We start from the raw sequence: 15,669 nt of genomic DNA on the forward strand, positions 1-15,669 counted from the left end.
TGACGTTGTAGTGGATGCTAGTCGTTTCGAAACGCAATGCCAAGGCAGGAACCGCTATCCTTTGCAAATTGCGCGTGGGCCTCCAAGCAAAACACCACCTGCCATGGATTGTGCTCACAGTTCGTGGGCTTGACTGTTGAGTCGGGTGCACATCGGCTATTCGACCGGATGGCTGCAAGAGTCAGGCTGCTCTGATTATGATGTGGCCCCAAGCCGAATGCGAAAAGCTATGTCAGCCTCTCGGCGTCGGCCATTTACAACAATCAAAATACGGCACAACGGCATTTTCGAAGAGTTGCATCGATGCAACATTGAGTTTCGAGAAGGTGAAGCGCTCAAAGCCGATGGGCCTTCGCGCGTGCAGTCTTCAGCATCTCTGCGATAGCGCGATCCGCGATCTTTCTGAGGACAGAGGCGACATAGTGTTTGGAGGGCGATGGTATGCTGGCCTCTCCATAGCCACCGAGGAGCGGCGAGATGGAGCTGTCGAGTTTGATACGCCCAAGCAGTCATGGCCTGGGCCGTGTCGCTAGCTCGACCAGAGCCTAGAGACATGGCGCAACACTCAAGATCGCGAACCTGTCAAAAATGCACAGGCGCATCGATGCGTTCGACAGGTCATTGAACTGTCTCCAAACTAGGTCGGTGAGTGCGTTCGCTAAGTGAGGAACGAACGAGTCGAACGTGCTGATGCTGCGGAGGTGTGCTGGTGGGGTAACCGAACCTCGGTCCAGGGTGTCGCCTCCCGGCAGCTACATACCATATGCCCTATCTAGGCATGCCAGCAGTCAGACCTAAATCTACCATTACAACATCATTACCTTCACACGCAGTCTATCGCTTTTCATTATACCACAATGGCAAAAAATGAGATTCCAGCATATGTCCTTGGTGTCGGGCTCACCAAGTTTATCAAGCCTCGACAAACGCGCGCATATCCGGAAATGGGCTATGAGGCTGGTGTCAAAGCAATGCTAGACGCACAAATCAACTACGATGAGGTTGAAACTGGTGTTGCGTGTTACTGTTACGGCGACACTACAAGTGGCCAAAGGATCTTTTACCAGTTTGGCATGACAGGGTATGAAGTCCGGCTTTCATGATCTGTAATCTCGAGGCACTGACGATCATCAGTATCCCAATCTACAACACAAACAATGCATGCGCCACTGGCTCGACTGGACTGCATCTGGCGCGTACCCTCATCAAGAATGGAGCAGTTGACTGCGCGATGGTCATCGGGTTTGAACAGATGCAACCAGGATCCATCAAATCTGCTTGGACAGATCGACCCTCTCCAATGGGGCTGTCGATGCGCATGATGGCTGACACGCGCGGTATAAGTAACTCTCCGCCCAATGCTCAATACTTCGCCAATGCCGGTCTTGAATATATGGAGAAGTATGGCGCTGAGGCGCGCGACTTCGCCGAGATTGCGAGGATCAGTCACGAACACAGCCAAAAGAACCCGTACGCGCAATTTAGAGATGTTTACACACTCGAACAGATTGAGAAGGCGCCTATGATCCACTTTCCATTGACGAAACTTCAATGCAGTCCGACAAGCGATGGTGCTGGTGCAGCGATCATCGTCAGCCAGAAGTTCCTGGACGCTAGGCCACACCTGAAGAGTCAAGCTATTCTCATCGCAGGCCAGTCATTGATGACAGATTCACCGCAGCTCTACTCGAAGTCATCGATGGATCTCGTTGGTTACGACATGACCAAGCGCGCGGCGCGAGCAGCTTTGAAGGAGGCTGGCGTCAACGCAAAAGACATCAAAGTGGCAGAATTGCATGACTGCTTCTCGGCCAATGAACTCATTTTACTGGAGGGTCTGGGCTTCAGCGAGCCTGGAAAAGCACACATGATGGTGCGCAATGGCGATATTACATACGGCGGCAAAGGTCCGATCGTCAACCCGTCAGGCGGTCTCATCAGCAAAGGGCATCCTCTCGGCGCAACTGGACTCGCGCAATGTGCGGAATTGACGTGGCAGCTTCGCGGCTGGGCCAACAACCGACTTGCTGATGGAGCAGACGCTGCGCTGCAACACAACCTTGGCCTGGGAGGAGCTGTCGTCATCAACGTTTACAAACGTGCTGATGGTAGGAAGAACGTCAAGATGAGTGATGAAGAAGTTAAGAAAGCGAGCCACTTTTCCTACAACCCGGCTGTGGAGGCGCGCTATGTGACGAAGGAGGATGGCGAAAAGGTCAGGAGCAAGACTGTGGCGAGCGAATACGCTTTGGGCGATACGCTGGAGAAGATTCAAAGTCGCTTGTAGACTTCACATAGTAGCGATTGGATAATAACATGCAAATTGAGCCCGCCGGCTACTTCGTGTTGCTGCTAAAATCCTTCGAACGAAAAGTCCGTCTTCCTTTGTTCCTTATTTGAAAGCTTTAGCAGCATAGCAATTCCTATCATTATAGGTTCTCTTGTAAAACTGCAGCCCGTCGTCCTGAACAAGGGCTACATCGATCCTTTGATTGACTGCGTTTCTCCAGTTTGGTATCTGATCGTTCTAGTGGAGTTCTGTAAGTATTATAATACTGATACGTTGAGCGAAGATACCATAGGTCTGGGATTATCTTCATATGTGTTTACCATCCAGAGATCTCGACTGAGGCTTTGCGGGACCAGAAGTTTGTAGGTACTGTCTATGAACAGTGGTATCATAACAGAAGTCCGAAGAAGATGGCAATAGTTTGATTTTTCGCAGTGACTCTATCATTGATGGAATCGTAGTAGACCGCGGTTCTCAAAACAAGAGCTCCACTGGAGCCACTCATGTTCGGCGCTTCCATATGACAAAGTCTTACCGTATATAAGACACTGTCGCCTCGCAGAAACATTATCTACTCTTTCATGCTCCAGACCTGTGCAGTGGCTGGCCAACGCGCTCTACCAGGCAGTCACTGCGTCTCCTCTCTCACCGTCAGTCCTAAGCGACGTCTGTCCCTCTATCACCACCGTCTAGCTCCAGATCTACCCCACACAAATTGATGCCACATGGGCGCTAGTGGGTTACGGTCAACCGTGCGTCCTTGCTATTGAGTGACTATTTATGACCAAGCCTCGTCAGTGACGTGCTACCTATCCTCCGCATCAACTACCAGTTCGAGGCGACCCCCAAAGCTTCCATCTCGTTACATCTGCTGCTCGTAATCAAAGACTTCGAGTCTATACCTCCCATCAACTCCTGATTCCTCTGCTTCCGGAATCGCGCGGTCGTCAATATGGATCGCTCATATTCTCCAGAATCGCTTGAGCGAATGTCGAGTCCGGAATGGGGCCTCGACGATGACTCGCCACCATCTGTGCCCAAAGTTACTGCGCCTAAAGTTACTGACACGCGCGTGAATTCAGAGGCCGCTCTTCCCTTATACCCGGTAAGTAACTTGTCACTGCGCCAGGGGCTACCGCACATCGATCGCAATATTCTCCACGCTCCCATGTTAGCAATTCGTTTGTACGAGAAATATGTCGCGAATGCTTCCGCAGTCATATTTTCCGTCACGACTTCGGGACGCTAACAAAGCCAACAGACAAGCGTAGACGCTGAAGTTGGCTCAACAGCCCAGGGAAACATCTTCGTGTCGGACGATGACGTCAAAGAGGGACCGCCCGTGAAGCGCCAGTCCAACAAAGTTCAGACGATCAGCGAGCCATCAGAAGACGATGGGCCCATTGCCGCCACACGCCAGCGCCACAACCTACGCTTGTCAACGCGCAAGGCCACCAAGCCGTCGCCAAAGAAGCCTGCCAAAGAGACTGTTAAGAAACCCGGTCCGACACCGAGTAAACCAAGACCCGTCATGAAAAACGACTTGAAAGCCAAGAAAGCCGTCATCAAAGGAATTGAAAGCTACTGGGGCAAGAACTGGGTCGGGAACTACATCCCCAAATGTCACCGTCCTCTGGTAGATACTCACACTACCCTACTACTTTCCACTCACTCAAACTACCCAGTTCAAAAACGGCCAAATTCGCATCTACATGCGCGCCCACGAGAACGACCCCATGAAGTGGCTCCCCTCAGTCCTCAAAGCCATCTTGATGGTCGCCAAGCTCACAAAAAACCGAAAGTGGCTCACTGCTGCAATGACAGAAGTCGTCCGCTACCGCGTCAAGAACACTGGGAATCGGAAGCCACAGCTCGCCACCACAGACTTCGATGTTATGGAAGATATGTTGGTGAAAGATTGGAAAATGGACTTTTCTTTTGGGATCAGGTATAAGCATTTGCTTGTTAATGCTAAGGAGATCCAGGGTGAGGAGGATGTGGATAGGATTATGAGGGCTAGTGAGTCTGAAGATGATGGTGAGGAGGGCAGTGACGGCAGCCAGGACAGTTCTGGGGGGTCCGATTCAGAGTCGGATGACGACGTCAAGCAGCAGCACAGCGGAGGTGCTTCAAACGGTCACCAGGTGATGGGTGGCTACCATCAGCCCCCTGCGTTGAGTCCTCGCGGCAAGAAGCACAAGACACCAAAGAAAGAAGCCGTCAAGGAGGAGTCGCCGACACCACCTCATCAACCACCGCCTGGTAAGTATGGTGGCTACTACTGTCAGCCGCCCATCGATCAATGGGGTCGTCCGATGATGATGCCTACCCAAAGCGGCGGATTTGGTGGCTACGGTGGTTATCCAGGCTTCAACAGCTACGGCTATCCACCATTTGGCCAGCCCCAGTTTCCCAATCAGGGCCGCCAGGCTGCCCATCAACCCTCAGTCATGTACGCCCCTCACCAACTATCACCCATGGCCCCTTCGCCTAGTATGCTAGGCCCCGAGCGCCTCGATCGCCACACTCCCAAGATCAAGCGCGAGTCGCCCGGCCTTGACGGCGAGCAGGTCAACAACTTCGGTAATCCAGGAGTTTTCGGTCACGAAGGAGCCATCGTCGACGACGCACCGATGGCCGAAGACGAGGAGGGTATCAATGCAGCGATGGCCGTCGTTGAAGCGGAGCTCAAACTTGCACGTCTTCGTGCCAAGAAGGCGATGATGGCGAAGAGGTAGAGTTATTCGAAGGTATCTTTGGCACTAGCTTTGACTTCACTTGGGCGAAATGCACTGCGTTGGTCAGTAAACATGAGCTTCACTCCTTTCCAACATTACGGTGAGGCTGTGAAGTCCTTCAGTCATTAAGAAAAGCGTTTGAAGCATGGCAAGATAGTTTGCGGTCATTCGCACTAGGCCCTGGAATAATAATGGAATGTCATGGATCTATCTCATATAAACCTGGCTCCTAGTAGACTTCGAGTACATATCTGCCATCGTCTTTCAGCTTGTCAATCTCCTTGCGTCCATCAATCTTTTTGGCGCCAACGTTCTTGACCTTGTGCTCGACTTCGACAGCCTCCTGAAGCACCTCGGTCACATCAGGTACAGGCCATGTCGGCCCGCAAAGGTAGAAGCTACCCTCCTTCTCCAGGTAAGCTCTGCGGATGTCCTTCAGAGATTCCCTCATACGATCTTGGATGTAGATCTTCTGAGGCTGGTCACGAGAGAAGGCGCGGCCGAGGAGAGTGATGATACCGGCGTCTTGGTATGCTTCCCACTCTTCACCGTAGAGGTACTCTTCACGCTGGTGGCGAGAGCCCATGTAAAGTAGGACTTCGCCGATCTCGTGACCCTGCTGCTTCTGGTAGGCACGTTCCTGGACAAAGGCACGGAATGGCGCTAGGCCAGTTCCGAGACCGGCCATGATGATGGGCGCGGTTGTCTTAGTAGGAAGCTTCATGACAGACGGCTTGACGGATACGGTAACAGGCGCGCCGACCTTGAGGCTGTTGAGGTAGCGAGTCGCTTGACCGAAGCGGTCGCGGCCCTTGGGGTCGACCCAGTTGACAGTGACGATGAGCAGAGAGACGGAGTTGGGGGTTACATGCTGTGCAGAGGCGATGGAGTATTCGCGGCGCTTCATGGGGTTGACGATGCGAACGATGTCGTGGAAGCTTGGATGTGCAGACGGGAACTCAAGGAGAATGTCGGCGTAGGTGACAGTGTCAACCTCAGCACGGCGCTTGAACTCAGTGGCACCCTCAGCACTCAGAAGCTGCAGAAGCTCGCGCTTCTCACGCTCGTCATCAGCAAACTCAGCAAGCGACTCGTAGAAACGCTTTGGTGGGCGACCGAAGATGTCGACGTTTTGCATGAGGGACTGGTAAACGGTACGGTTGACCAGAACGTTGGGGTCGTCACGAGACGGGACCTCGACAATCTCATTGGGGTTGAGACCATACCACTTGATGAACTCTTCAACTTGTGCCTCGTCGTTCTCTGCATGGATGCCGAGGGCCTCGCCAATGGCGTAAGTAACACCAGAGTTACCGAGATCGAACTCGATGTGGAAGATGTTACGGTCGTAGTTCTGCGGTGTGAGGCGGCGACGCTCCTTGACGTGGACAACACTGGTCTTGAAGCCAAGATCGGGACGAACTTGGTTCGCGGTGCCGAAGGCTTCCTTGAAGGCAAAGCCCTTGGCTGCGACTTGCCAGTCCTTGAGCAGTGTGAGTGGCTCAGACTCGATGCGATCGAAGGGAGCGAAGCTGTTAACGTTGATGTCTGAAGGGAGGCGAATGGGCTCAACATCATCCTCAACAGTGCCCCAAGCAGCAGGTACTTCGACTTCACGAAGAGCGCTTTCGAGCTGCTGGGCGAGCTTGTCGAAGACATCTGAGCTGCCATTTATAGCAGCAAGCTTGCTCAAGCCAGAGGATAGCAGGTCCTCACGAGCAACTCTCAGGAACGCGAGCTGGGTGAGGTAAGATTCTAGAGATTCGTCCTCAGCGACAGCCTCAGACGAAGCAGGGTCGAGGACGAAGAGCTGAACGTCCTTGTCCACGAGGGCCTTGCGGAAAGCAGGCGAGAGTTTCTTCTCAAGGTCCTCGTTCTTTACACCGGGCAGCTTGACAATGATGGAGCTGTCAGGTTTGACGCTATTCAGGACGTCGAACTCCTTGAGAATGGCAACATCGCCGACGTACGCAACATCAGCTTGCTCAACCGCATAAGGCGCTTCGATGGTGTAGTCAGCATTGCGAATGTCAGTGCGAGTAACACCGCCTTGCACGAGGTTGTCGTGGCCGCTGCGAACGAAGACGTTCTTGGAAGAGTCACTTGAGAGGAGTTTGCCCACTACAACTGGGGCGTTGGCGGCAGATGACTCGTCGAGGTTCCAGAAGCTGTACTGCTTGACGTCGGCCGTGTTCAAGATGTCGACGTATGAGCGGACCTCGGCTCCCTCCTTCTCGGCGTGGATCTGGCGGAAAGCATCAAGGAAGTTGCTGGGAGTCCAGACCTGCTCGCGCGAGTACTTGACATCACTGACCTCAACGTCCCTGTGGTAGGCGAACTGAATGGCAGCCAAGACGTCGGAGTAGAGCCTGGAGTACTCTGCGGGGTCGAGAACCGCAGCCTCATCCTTAACTTGACCAAGAACGGCGATGCGACGAGTGCTCTTGGGAAGCACCTCAAGGAAAGCCTCCTCAACGAACGGACGGTAGACGCGGACGTTGACGACACCGACCTTGTCGCCATCCTTGGATAAGGCGTTGGCGACCTGAGCGGTCAATGAAGCCTCCACAGTACCAAAGACAACAAGCACGCTCTCTGGCTCTTCATGGCCGTAGTAGTCGAAGAGCTTGTAGTCCTCGCCAAGCTCATCGTTGAAGGCCTGGAGCAGGCGCAGAACGCGTCCAGCAGTGTCAGAGTGCTTCTTGTCGACCTCCGAGACGGCCTTGAGCACTGCCTCGTAGCTGTTGTGCAGCCTGGTCTGGTCGAGAGTATCTACCAGCCTGGCTGTTTCCCTTCCAACGCTAATGCCATCATATGTGTGGATCGTGGGGAGGACGCTCGAAAGGAGGGTAGCGAAGAGGGACATGTGCTGGGCCTCGAAGACAGACGGGCTGCAGACGAGACCAAGGCCCAGGTCTTCGGCGAGTGTGAGGGAAGACACATAGTCGGTGACGAGGCCAGCACTGGAGTTGGCTGAGTAGTCGACAGCGGCGATGTGGGCGGTCAAAGGGTTTGCGACCGAGTAGAGGGCGGATAGCTGGTCGAGCGAAGCGCGGAGGTAGTTCAACGTAGAAGAGGAGGCGACGATGGACTGGGGGATATGGCGCTTCTTCAAGTCATAGTCCTTGGAGAACATGTATCCCAATGCGATGGCACCAGCACCGGTCCTCGTCTCAAGCGAAGAGACACCAGTCTGGTAGCCGAAGGCGTTCTTCTCGCCCTGTTCCTGCCAGTACTTGACTGCGACATCCAAATCGAACGACTCAGCCGAGTATGCGAATATCTTATCCGAGAGGGCGTATGCGACTTGCTGAACGAGGGTTTGCGCCGTGAGGTAGGTGGGTCCGCCGATAGATTGGTAGGAGAGGTTTTGACCAAATGGCAGACTGGACGACTTTTTGGAGAAGTTCTTGGGTGCATTCTGCTCAGCCCCAGGGCCGGCAGACTCAGTCTGTTGGAAATGCATCTTGAATACAAGTATGCGCCTCAGCAACTCAGCCTTTCAAAAAAAGGCAGTGAGGGTCTCTCTTTGGCGTATACGAGAGAACGGGAGGTGCTACGACTGTCCGGAGACTTCACAGTGGGAGTATATCCGTGTCGTGGGTTTGCCGCCTCGTAGCAGCCAAAAAGTGCCGTCGTCCAGTAGCGACATCGGCAGAAGACCGACCGAGGAAGACGCAATCCTTCACAGACACCATGATTGGCTCTGTCCAGATGCTCTAGCACGTCTTTCGGGCGATAGATTGCAAATGCGCGGAATGTCGCCTTGACGCGACGAGAATTTGGCCCTAGCGCGAATTGCGTGCTCGACACGCCAAGAGTCTGGGCACGTGACAGCGGGGAAATCACGGCCCTCGGAGATCTGATCAACAACACCGTCTCATCTCGTCTTCCAATGCCCTTCGCGCAGCGCATGGTCGTGCAACAACTGGCAAATTTTCCATCCCATCGCTTGCTCTGTGCGTCTGTATGCTACCACACAAGGCTGACCATGAATGACTAAATGCATGAACCGGGTGCATGCATACGAATCTAATGCCAGATTGTACGCGCGCAGCGGTGCAACCCATCTCCGTATTGATTCGACCGTCTGAGGGCTATGTACTCCTCTGGTGTACAGTTGGCGCCGTACGAACGACATTAAGCAATCATAGGCCACAGCACTGCACCTCTATCATAGCCTCTTTATAATCTATTACCTTACTTCTTTCGATATCACCAGGATGACGCGAAAACTTTAGACTGAACTCTACACATACGCATACAAAGAATGGAAGCCATAGACCTAGTGCCCAGCATAGTCACCCTAATCAGCGCAGCCAGCCATGCCGCCTCGATCCTCGAACAAGTGTTGGGCTTGCGCGGCGTCTCACTTTACGTCCTTGGGGCGATCAATGAAGTCACTGACTTCAAGGCAACTCTCACCTTAGTACAGACGGCGTTGAATGAAACTCGGCACCAGGTCCCGCCACATTATCAGGCTAAATTTCATAGGCTTTCAGGCCGAGTAATGGGCCGGGTCGACGCCTTCACCAAGTATCTACGGAGAAATGTTTTGCGTGAGCGAAAAGAAGTGGCCGGTGCTGATAAGGTCACCAAGTTAAAAAGATGTGTGAAGTGGATGGACGTGTTGGGAACAGGTCAAGTACAATGTCAGATTGACGCATTCCAACAGGAGCTGGCTTCCTTGAAACTCAGCTTTGTATTAGCGATGAGTGCAACGAATCTGTGAGTTGAGACTTGCCGTTGTCGGGCGTACGCCGGGATCGTAAGAGAGGGCTAGATCAGACATTGTTCACAGGCCAACTGGCTAACTTTGCGCAAACAGGAGAACCACCAGCAGGCTTTCTACTGTCATACAAGATGTAACCATCGTTCACGCGGGAGACATGCCCACAGAATCGACGACTTATGACAAAACACTCGATCTGCCTGATGCCATGGAGAAAGCGGCCTGTAGGAGCACAATCTCGTCAATCACCGATGGGACCATGATCGACCAGCAAACTAAATGCAATTCCCATATCAAGATTGAAACTATCGAAGCGACGACAGATCGAACCTGCAAGTCATCAGGTCCTTGCGATTGCCATATACCACTTGTGGCTACTACGCCGAGGTGGCTACGTGGGGTGATAGGTGCCGCATTCTTCAAATTTGCTTCAGTGCCTTTACTCAACCGCCGGCTATGTAACTACGGTCGGTGTCGTCATAAGTCAAACGGAACAGGAGCTCTGCGGTTTCAGTACTTTCTTCCGACATGGCTCCTGCCGATGGGAACTGAATTTGCTGCATGTTGGCGTTCACTCGGTGGCATCGGAGGAGTCTGGAGTCTTGAAATACCACAAGTTGTCGATGACAACTTTGTCCACTGGAGCTTGACGTCTGCATTGCGTAATGGTGCGGTTGTTGAAGTTCAGCGGATGATGGAGCATTACGGAGTCTGGGGTTTCGATATGCTCACGACCCTAAACCGCGAACCTATCTCGCCACTTACCGTAAGCGCTCGCTCTTCATCGACAGGATTCTGGGCTAATTGGGAAGATTGCTCTCGAATATGAAGACTCTGAGTCTATGTACATGATGCTGTTGGATGACGGAGCGGACATTGAATTTCCGTCACCGGTTAACGGGCTGTAAGCATCATCGGGACCAACTTGCACACACGCTGATGACAATAGTACTCCTGCGCAGGCTCTTGGCGTCATCTCTGTAAAGGGCGAAGTATGCGAAGACTTCCAGAGACGATCGAATCTTCTGGACGCTAGTGATGTTCTCGACCTCGCTCCCGCCACAAAGTTACTACTTAACGGAAACCTTATGAGCCTAAAATACCTTCTACGAAGTGAGCCGGGCGCTGTGCTAACCCGAGATTCCATGGGGAACACACCCCTGCACTGGGCTATGACTCTGGGGAATGTTGAGGCTGTCGACTTGCTGATCGAAGCTGGCGCAAATTCACATGGTGTGGCAAAAGATGGTACAGCTCCGTTGTGTAATGCTGGTAGATCTCACTTGAGTTCGGACGCAATTTGCAGGAAGATTGTCGAGGCCGGCGGAGACGTTGACCAAGTTTGCCGGCACAATGAAACCGCTCTAGGCGTGGCGGTGCTGCGGGATTGGCATACTCCGATGATAGATGTCTTGCTAGATGCCGGAGCTAATGTACATGGGCTGCATGATGGCATGCACATTCTGATGAGGGCGGCTTACTGGTCTACATCATACACCTGCGAACGACTATTGTCAGCTGGCGCCGACATCGAAGCTCAAGATGATGAGGGCAGAACAGCAGTCATGATAGCTGTGATGAGCAACAACTGCTCCGCACTCGGGACACTCATAGACCACGGCGCTCGGCTGAATCGTAAGAAAGTTGACGGTCTGTCGATTGTTCACATCGCAGCTGCTTATGGACATGTGAAGACTCTACGGATACTCGGGAAGGCATGCATGAAAGGCCTTCCCATGGACGAAGAGTCATTGAAGGAATACTGGTTGTGGTTCGGAGAGCGCTATGACTATCTCTTACCACAGGGGTTTGCACCCTCCTCCTCCGAAACAGCCGCTTTCCAGGTCCTCGTTGATAGCATCGCCTCTGCCAAATGTGTCACGAAAGATGATGAAAACAAATGTATCCACATACCAGGGGCCTTTCCAGTCGATATGGAAAAGGCTGAGCGTCAAGAAAGGACTATAAATGAGCGAAGAGAAGTGGATGCAAACAACGGCACTGACCCAGAGGAGACAGCGGCAGGAATGAACCCGAAATTTTCACAGACAGCGACGGTCAAAGCGATGAAAAGGGCAGCGAAGTATCGAGCGACAATGAGGACGGTGGTATGAGTTGAGGAGTTGGAAGACACCAAACCCTGGCCAAAGATGCTCCATGCACTCGATATCATCAGCATCATCTGGGGAATGTTCGATGATGTATTCTTTCTCACTAGTCTTCCTACGTTTAAGCTCAATTGACTAAGCACATATGACATTGGGATAAGCATCACAAGCATCACCGCTCCACATCGACGCGCACTACCGAATCTAGCAATGACAAGGACCCATCCCCGATCTCCCCACTAATCACGATTTCGACTGTGGCTTGAGTAGTCCCATCTACCTTACACAACAAAAAACTTAAACAGGGCTAGAGCCTATATCAACGTTGGGTCACCTACTTTGAATACTTCTATGTCGATGTAGGCTGCAGACCTGTTCAGTTTTTTCCTAGGTTGACGTGCATCAACCTCTGTCACATAGCTTCAACGAGTGAACATATCCATTCGCGTTGTGATGATGTCAAGGTATTCACGCGGAAGTGAGGTGCCGACGTGGATCAGTCGCGATGTTCGCGATCAGCACGCGGAGCGCTTTATCGCGTCACGCTTATCGTCATAGCCATGTAACAACAAAACATCACAGCCTTATCTCCACTGACTGTACGATTGCATCACAGCAATAAGGTCGCCGACTGTTGATGGAAATCATGGGTTATCTAATTGCTGTTCGCACCTTCTCAGCATTCGCATTACATCCTTGTTGACCCCAGAAACATTTCACCACTATCAACAAAACACCTACATTTCACAGTAGTTATCCGATCAAGGCTGACAAGTATTCGCTTCGCTCCCTTGACCAACAAAACATACAATGGCACTCCACGGCGCCGACGAGCCCAAAAAGGTCGACCAGACCCTCCAGCAAACCCCCGGCATCCAAATCTTCCTCCAACCCATCGCACCCCCCGCCGCCCTCGGTCTCGCCGGCTTCGCAGGTTCAACATGGATAACCTCGTCCTACATCGCGAATTGGTGGGGTAATCCCGAGTCACCGACCATCTTCTTTCCCTTCGTAGGTCTGTTTGGCGGGCTGGCACAGTTCATCGCCGGATTGTATGGGTTTAAAGCGCGGGACACGTTGGTGACGGTGATTAACACAATGTGGGGAAGCTTTTGGATTAGTATTGGGATTTTGTATGCTTTTGTTGTAAGTCTTTTTCTTGAAAACGTTTTGGAACAGGAGAGATGATCTAATGAAGGGAATGATAGGCGGCCGGTGCTCTCGAGCCACATGAAGTGCACACTCACTTCCCCGAACTCGCGTCGTGGTTCGTGATCCTCTGTGTCTTCACCTGGTCGGGCGCGCTCGCAGCTACAGCGCGTGACGTCGTCCTCAGCGTCTGTCTCTTCTCCCTAGCTATCGGGAGTACGATCGCTTGCTGCATGTTCGCGTACAATGGCCGTCCCATCACTACGGCAGACACTGGCGCGTCGGGCGACAGCCTCACTGGCGGAGTAACGATGGGCATGAAGGCTGCAAGCTACTTTTGGATGTTGAGCGCACTTTGCGCTTGGTGGAGAGTGACGGTGTACCTCGTTGAAGAGGCATATGGTCCTGATCATACGATTACAAAGTTCTTCCCTATCGGTAGGACGCCGATGGAGAGAAGGGCGCCTTTGGTCATTCCTGGTTTGGGTGAGCCGGGTGTTAAGAGGGGTGTTCCGAAGCCGTTGCCTGTATAATGTAATGCGCAACAAGTTGGGCGGGGTGTTTGTAGCGGCCGGTCGATGCCTCCACGACCTGTGGCCCTTTGCCTGATACTTGACCTTGTTGAACAAAAAGTCAAATAGAAGTTTGACGAGTTGATATTTGCTGTGCTTAGCCTGGCTTCGAAAAGGCCTTCGTCATCACGAGCAATGTGCGTGGATGTGCTGTTGGACCTCGCGCTGGGTCGCTACTGTGCGGGATGTTCTGGAGACGGTGTCACCTTATGCAAGGAAAAAACTGAACAGGTCTACAGAATACATCAAGACAAAAACCTGCAAACCAGCTAACCCAACGTTAATGTAGCCTCTAGGGTGTTTTGTTTTTTCCTAGGTTGACATGGTGTCGTTCTGTTATTTCGGGCAATACATGCCCGGACAATTAGCTATCATAGCCCGAGAGAATGTCACCTGGAATCTAAGTGAACAGTAAACAAAGTCAAATTCGACTTCTGGGTATCCAACAATGCACCGCATCCACGACGGCCGTTTCCAATGCTTCCTTCGCTCTTCTAGTAATTACGTCTCATCAGTCCACATATTCCTGCAGCAATCGCAGATCTTCCCCTTCACCATGAGACGTCTGCAGATTGTCGCATCTCGCCGAGGATTCTGTCAACAATGTCATCTGGGCAATATCGGTGTCATCCATCTTCCAGTAAAGTAGGCTGACGGTTGGTCGTTCGCGTTCAAGTCGTACCAAGCAATAGTTAACCCCCTCCAGCAAATAGGCAGCGTGATCATTGGCTATAGTGTAGCACACGGCTGTGGAGACGTCGAGATTACTACAGTCCGCTTCTTTCTTGGTAACACAATGGGCTCATACTAGCGCGGTCAGCGAACTGAATCCAGCCAGCGATCTCTTGTGCAGTACTTCGTCGCCATCGCCTTCCTCTGAGTCGGTATCCGTGGAATGAGGCAGGGGTAACGTATGCCCGGCCCAAGCCGCATCATCGTACTACTGAAGGTCTGCATCTGCGGGCATGACGAATCCAGTGTCTCCGAAGTCTTGCAACACGTACTCGGCGAGGGCGTCTAATCGTTTTCGCTGGACATGGAGCGCGCCACCCCTGATATCTCTATCGCGCTGACTCATGTTACTAAGCAACGAGGGCGCTTTGCCTTTGATGGTCAAATGCTGTTCGTTGCTTGAACCGGGACGTGAAACTGGGTCGTCGGCCTCTGGGTATCGTGGATCTCCCTGTCCTTCGGCAGAGATCTTGAAGTCCTGCTTCTTGCCGGGAGCGATTCTACCGATGAGAACGAGCAGTAGCTCTGGTTGCAATAGGCGTACGATAATATTGCAATCCGGAGTTTCGATGGTGAGTGTCCTGAGTGCGGGTTGCAGCGACTGGTCTTGGGTAGCTCCATTGCGGGTCGATGGCTTTTGGCGTCCTTGGCAATTGTCTTTCCAGGTCATAGATATGAGGGCAGCCTGATCGCGAAGCTCCTTGGTCTGAACAGGCTTTGAGTACGCTAATAGTGTGCCATTGGGAGACATTAAGCTACTGATGTCAGTTTGGACGACATCATATGGTACTTGGAACCTACAAGAGTCTTGGATAGATGTGCTCGTTTGCATTTTGAGTGAGCCAGTCGCTCACTTTAGCGATGTTGATCATTGCGGGATCTGCTGCAGACATGATTAGACGGGGAAGCTGTGAGTGTTAAGAACTACAAATGAAGGATACAATGTGCGTAGGAAAACTTCAGTGACGCGTGAGCATGTAGCGAATACCGCGCGCTGCAACGAATGGATGCGATATGATAGATGGTGACGTGAAAGAAGGCCCACGTACCTGGTCTATGGCTGGCGCAACCACTTCCGCGCTGTCGTGCTGCTAATTCCCCGATCTGCGCCTTCTCTGAGATCAAAGGCGGATACAACGGCCAGCGACGCGTCGCAACAGCAAGGAACGCGTTAGAACACGAGAAGGAACGGATGGGATCACGAGAGAGAAGTTGCGCGTGTCAGTATCTTGATCATGACGATGTTCTAGACGAAGTTCCCCAGGAGAGAGAGCTATGACCATCTGGGCTGGACGGAGCCTTGTTTTCCGCCGCACGTGCTTTCGCGCTCATGCTACGAAGAGCTTGT

General features: G+C 52.4%; 6 protein-coding genes across 6 annotated transcripts; 4 read left to right on the forward strand and 2 right to left on the reverse strand.

Moving 5' to 3' along the window:
* The first annotated feature begins 706 nt into the window (after nucleotides 1-706).
* On the forward strand, nucleotides 707-2,425 carry BKA58DRAFT_222429 (thiolase-like protein). Its single transcript, XM_046166277.1, has 2 exons — nucleotides 707-1,081; nucleotides 1,135-2,425. Exons 1-2 carry the CDS (start codon nucleotides 858-860, stop codon nucleotides 2,285-2,287), a joined length of 1,377 nt encoding a protein of 458 aa, XP_046022427.1. The 5' UTR covers nucleotides 707-857; the 3' UTR covers nucleotides 2,288-2,425.
* An 817-nt stretch (nucleotides 2,426-3,242) lies between these two features.
* BKA58DRAFT_461340 (uncharacterized protein) lies at nucleotides 3,243-5,142 on the forward strand (the record flags this gene model as incomplete). The annotated part of the gene is made up of 3 exons (XM_046174798.1): nucleotides 3,243-3,395; nucleotides 3,552-3,926; nucleotides 3,976-5,142. 3 exons carry the CDS (start codon nucleotides 3,243-3,245, stop codon nucleotides 5,026-5,028), a joined length of 1,581 nt encoding a protein of 526 aa, XP_046022428.1. The 3' UTR covers nucleotides 5,029-5,142.
* A 67-nt stretch (nucleotides 5,143-5,209) lies between these two features.
* BKA58DRAFT_389617 (sulfite reductase flavoprotein component) lies at nucleotides 5,210-8,775 on the reverse strand. Its single transcript, XM_046170758.1, has one exon. It carries the CDS (start codon nucleotides 8,492-8,494, stop codon nucleotides 5,258-5,260), a length of 3,237 nt encoding a protein of 1,078 aa, XP_046022429.1. The 5' UTR covers nucleotides 8,495-8,775; the 3' UTR covers nucleotides 5,210-5,257.
* A 523-nt stretch (nucleotides 8,776-9,298) lies between these two features.
* On the forward strand, nucleotides 9,299-12,134 carry BKA58DRAFT_422832 (uncharacterized protein; the record flags this gene model as incomplete). Its single annotated transcript, XM_046172837.1, has 4 exons — nucleotides 9,299-9,756; nucleotides 9,857-10,526; nucleotides 10,723-11,868; nucleotides 12,030-12,134. The coding sequence occupies 4 exons, from the start codon at nucleotides 9,299-9,301 to the stop codon at nucleotides 12,132-12,134; spliced, it is 2,379 nt and encodes a 792-aa protein (XP_046022430.1).
* A 311-nt stretch (nucleotides 12,135-12,445) lies between these two features.
* On the forward strand, nucleotides 12,446-13,634 carry BKA58DRAFT_389618 (GPR1/FUN34/yaaH family-domain-containing protein). The gene is made up of 2 exons (XM_046170759.1): nucleotides 12,446-13,014; nucleotides 13,077-13,634. Exons 1-2 carry the CDS (start codon nucleotides 12,679-12,681, stop codon nucleotides 13,548-13,550), a joined length of 810 nt encoding a protein of 269 aa, XP_046022431.1. The 5' UTR covers nucleotides 12,446-12,678; the 3' UTR covers nucleotides 13,551-13,634.
* Nucleotides 13,635-14,383: 749 nt separating this feature from the next.
* On the reverse strand, nucleotides 14,384-15,573 carry BKA58DRAFT_222466 (uncharacterized protein). Its single transcript, XM_046166278.1, has 2 exons — nucleotides 15,123-15,573; nucleotides 14,384-15,076 (listed from the first exon to the last, which is right to left on the reverse strand). The coding sequence occupies exons 1-2, from the start codon at nucleotides 15,212-15,214 to the stop codon at nucleotides 14,530-14,532; spliced, it is 639 nt and encodes a 212-aa protein (XP_046022432.1). The 5' UTR covers nucleotides 15,215-15,573; the 3' UTR covers nucleotides 14,384-14,529.
* Nucleotides 15,574-15,669: the final 96 nt, after the last annotated feature.

Source organism: Alternaria rosae (assembly GCF_020736505.1).
Source record: "Alternaria rosae strain MPI-PUGE-AT-0040 chromosome Unknown BKA58scaffold_8, whole genome shotgun sequence".
Taxonomy (NCBI): Eukaryota; Fungi; Ascomycota; class Dothideomycetes; order Pleosporales; family Pleosporaceae; genus Alternaria; species Alternaria rosae.

Coding starts and splice junctions, on each gene's coding strand:
- BKA58DRAFT_222466 (XM_046166278.1), bottom strand. CDS start 15,214: ATGTCTGCAGCAGATCCCGCAATGATCAACATCGCTAAAGTGAGCGAC. Junction 15,077..15,122: donor CACATCTATCCAAGACTCTT/GTAGGTTCCAAG, acceptor TGACATCAGTAG/CTTAATGTCTCCCAATGGCA.
- BKA58DRAFT_222429 (XM_046166277.1), top strand. CDS start 858: ATGGCAAAAAATGAGATTCCAGCATATGTCCTTGGTGTCGGGCTCACC. Junction 1,082..1,134: donor TACCAGTTTGGCATGACAGG/GTATGAAGTCCG, acceptor GACGATCATCAG/TATCCCAATCTACAACACAA.
- BKA58DRAFT_389617 (XM_046170758.1), bottom strand. CDS start 8,494: ATGCATTTCCAACAGACTGAGTCTGCCGGCCCTGGGGCTGAGCAGAAT.
- BKA58DRAFT_389618 (XM_046170759.1), top strand. CDS start 12,679: ATGGCACTCCACGGCGCCGACGAGCCCAAAAAGGTCGACCAGACCCTC. Junction 13,015..13,076: donor GGATTTTGTATGCTTTTGTT/GTAAGTCTTTTT, acceptor AGGGAATGATAG/GCGGCCGGTGCTCTCGAGCC.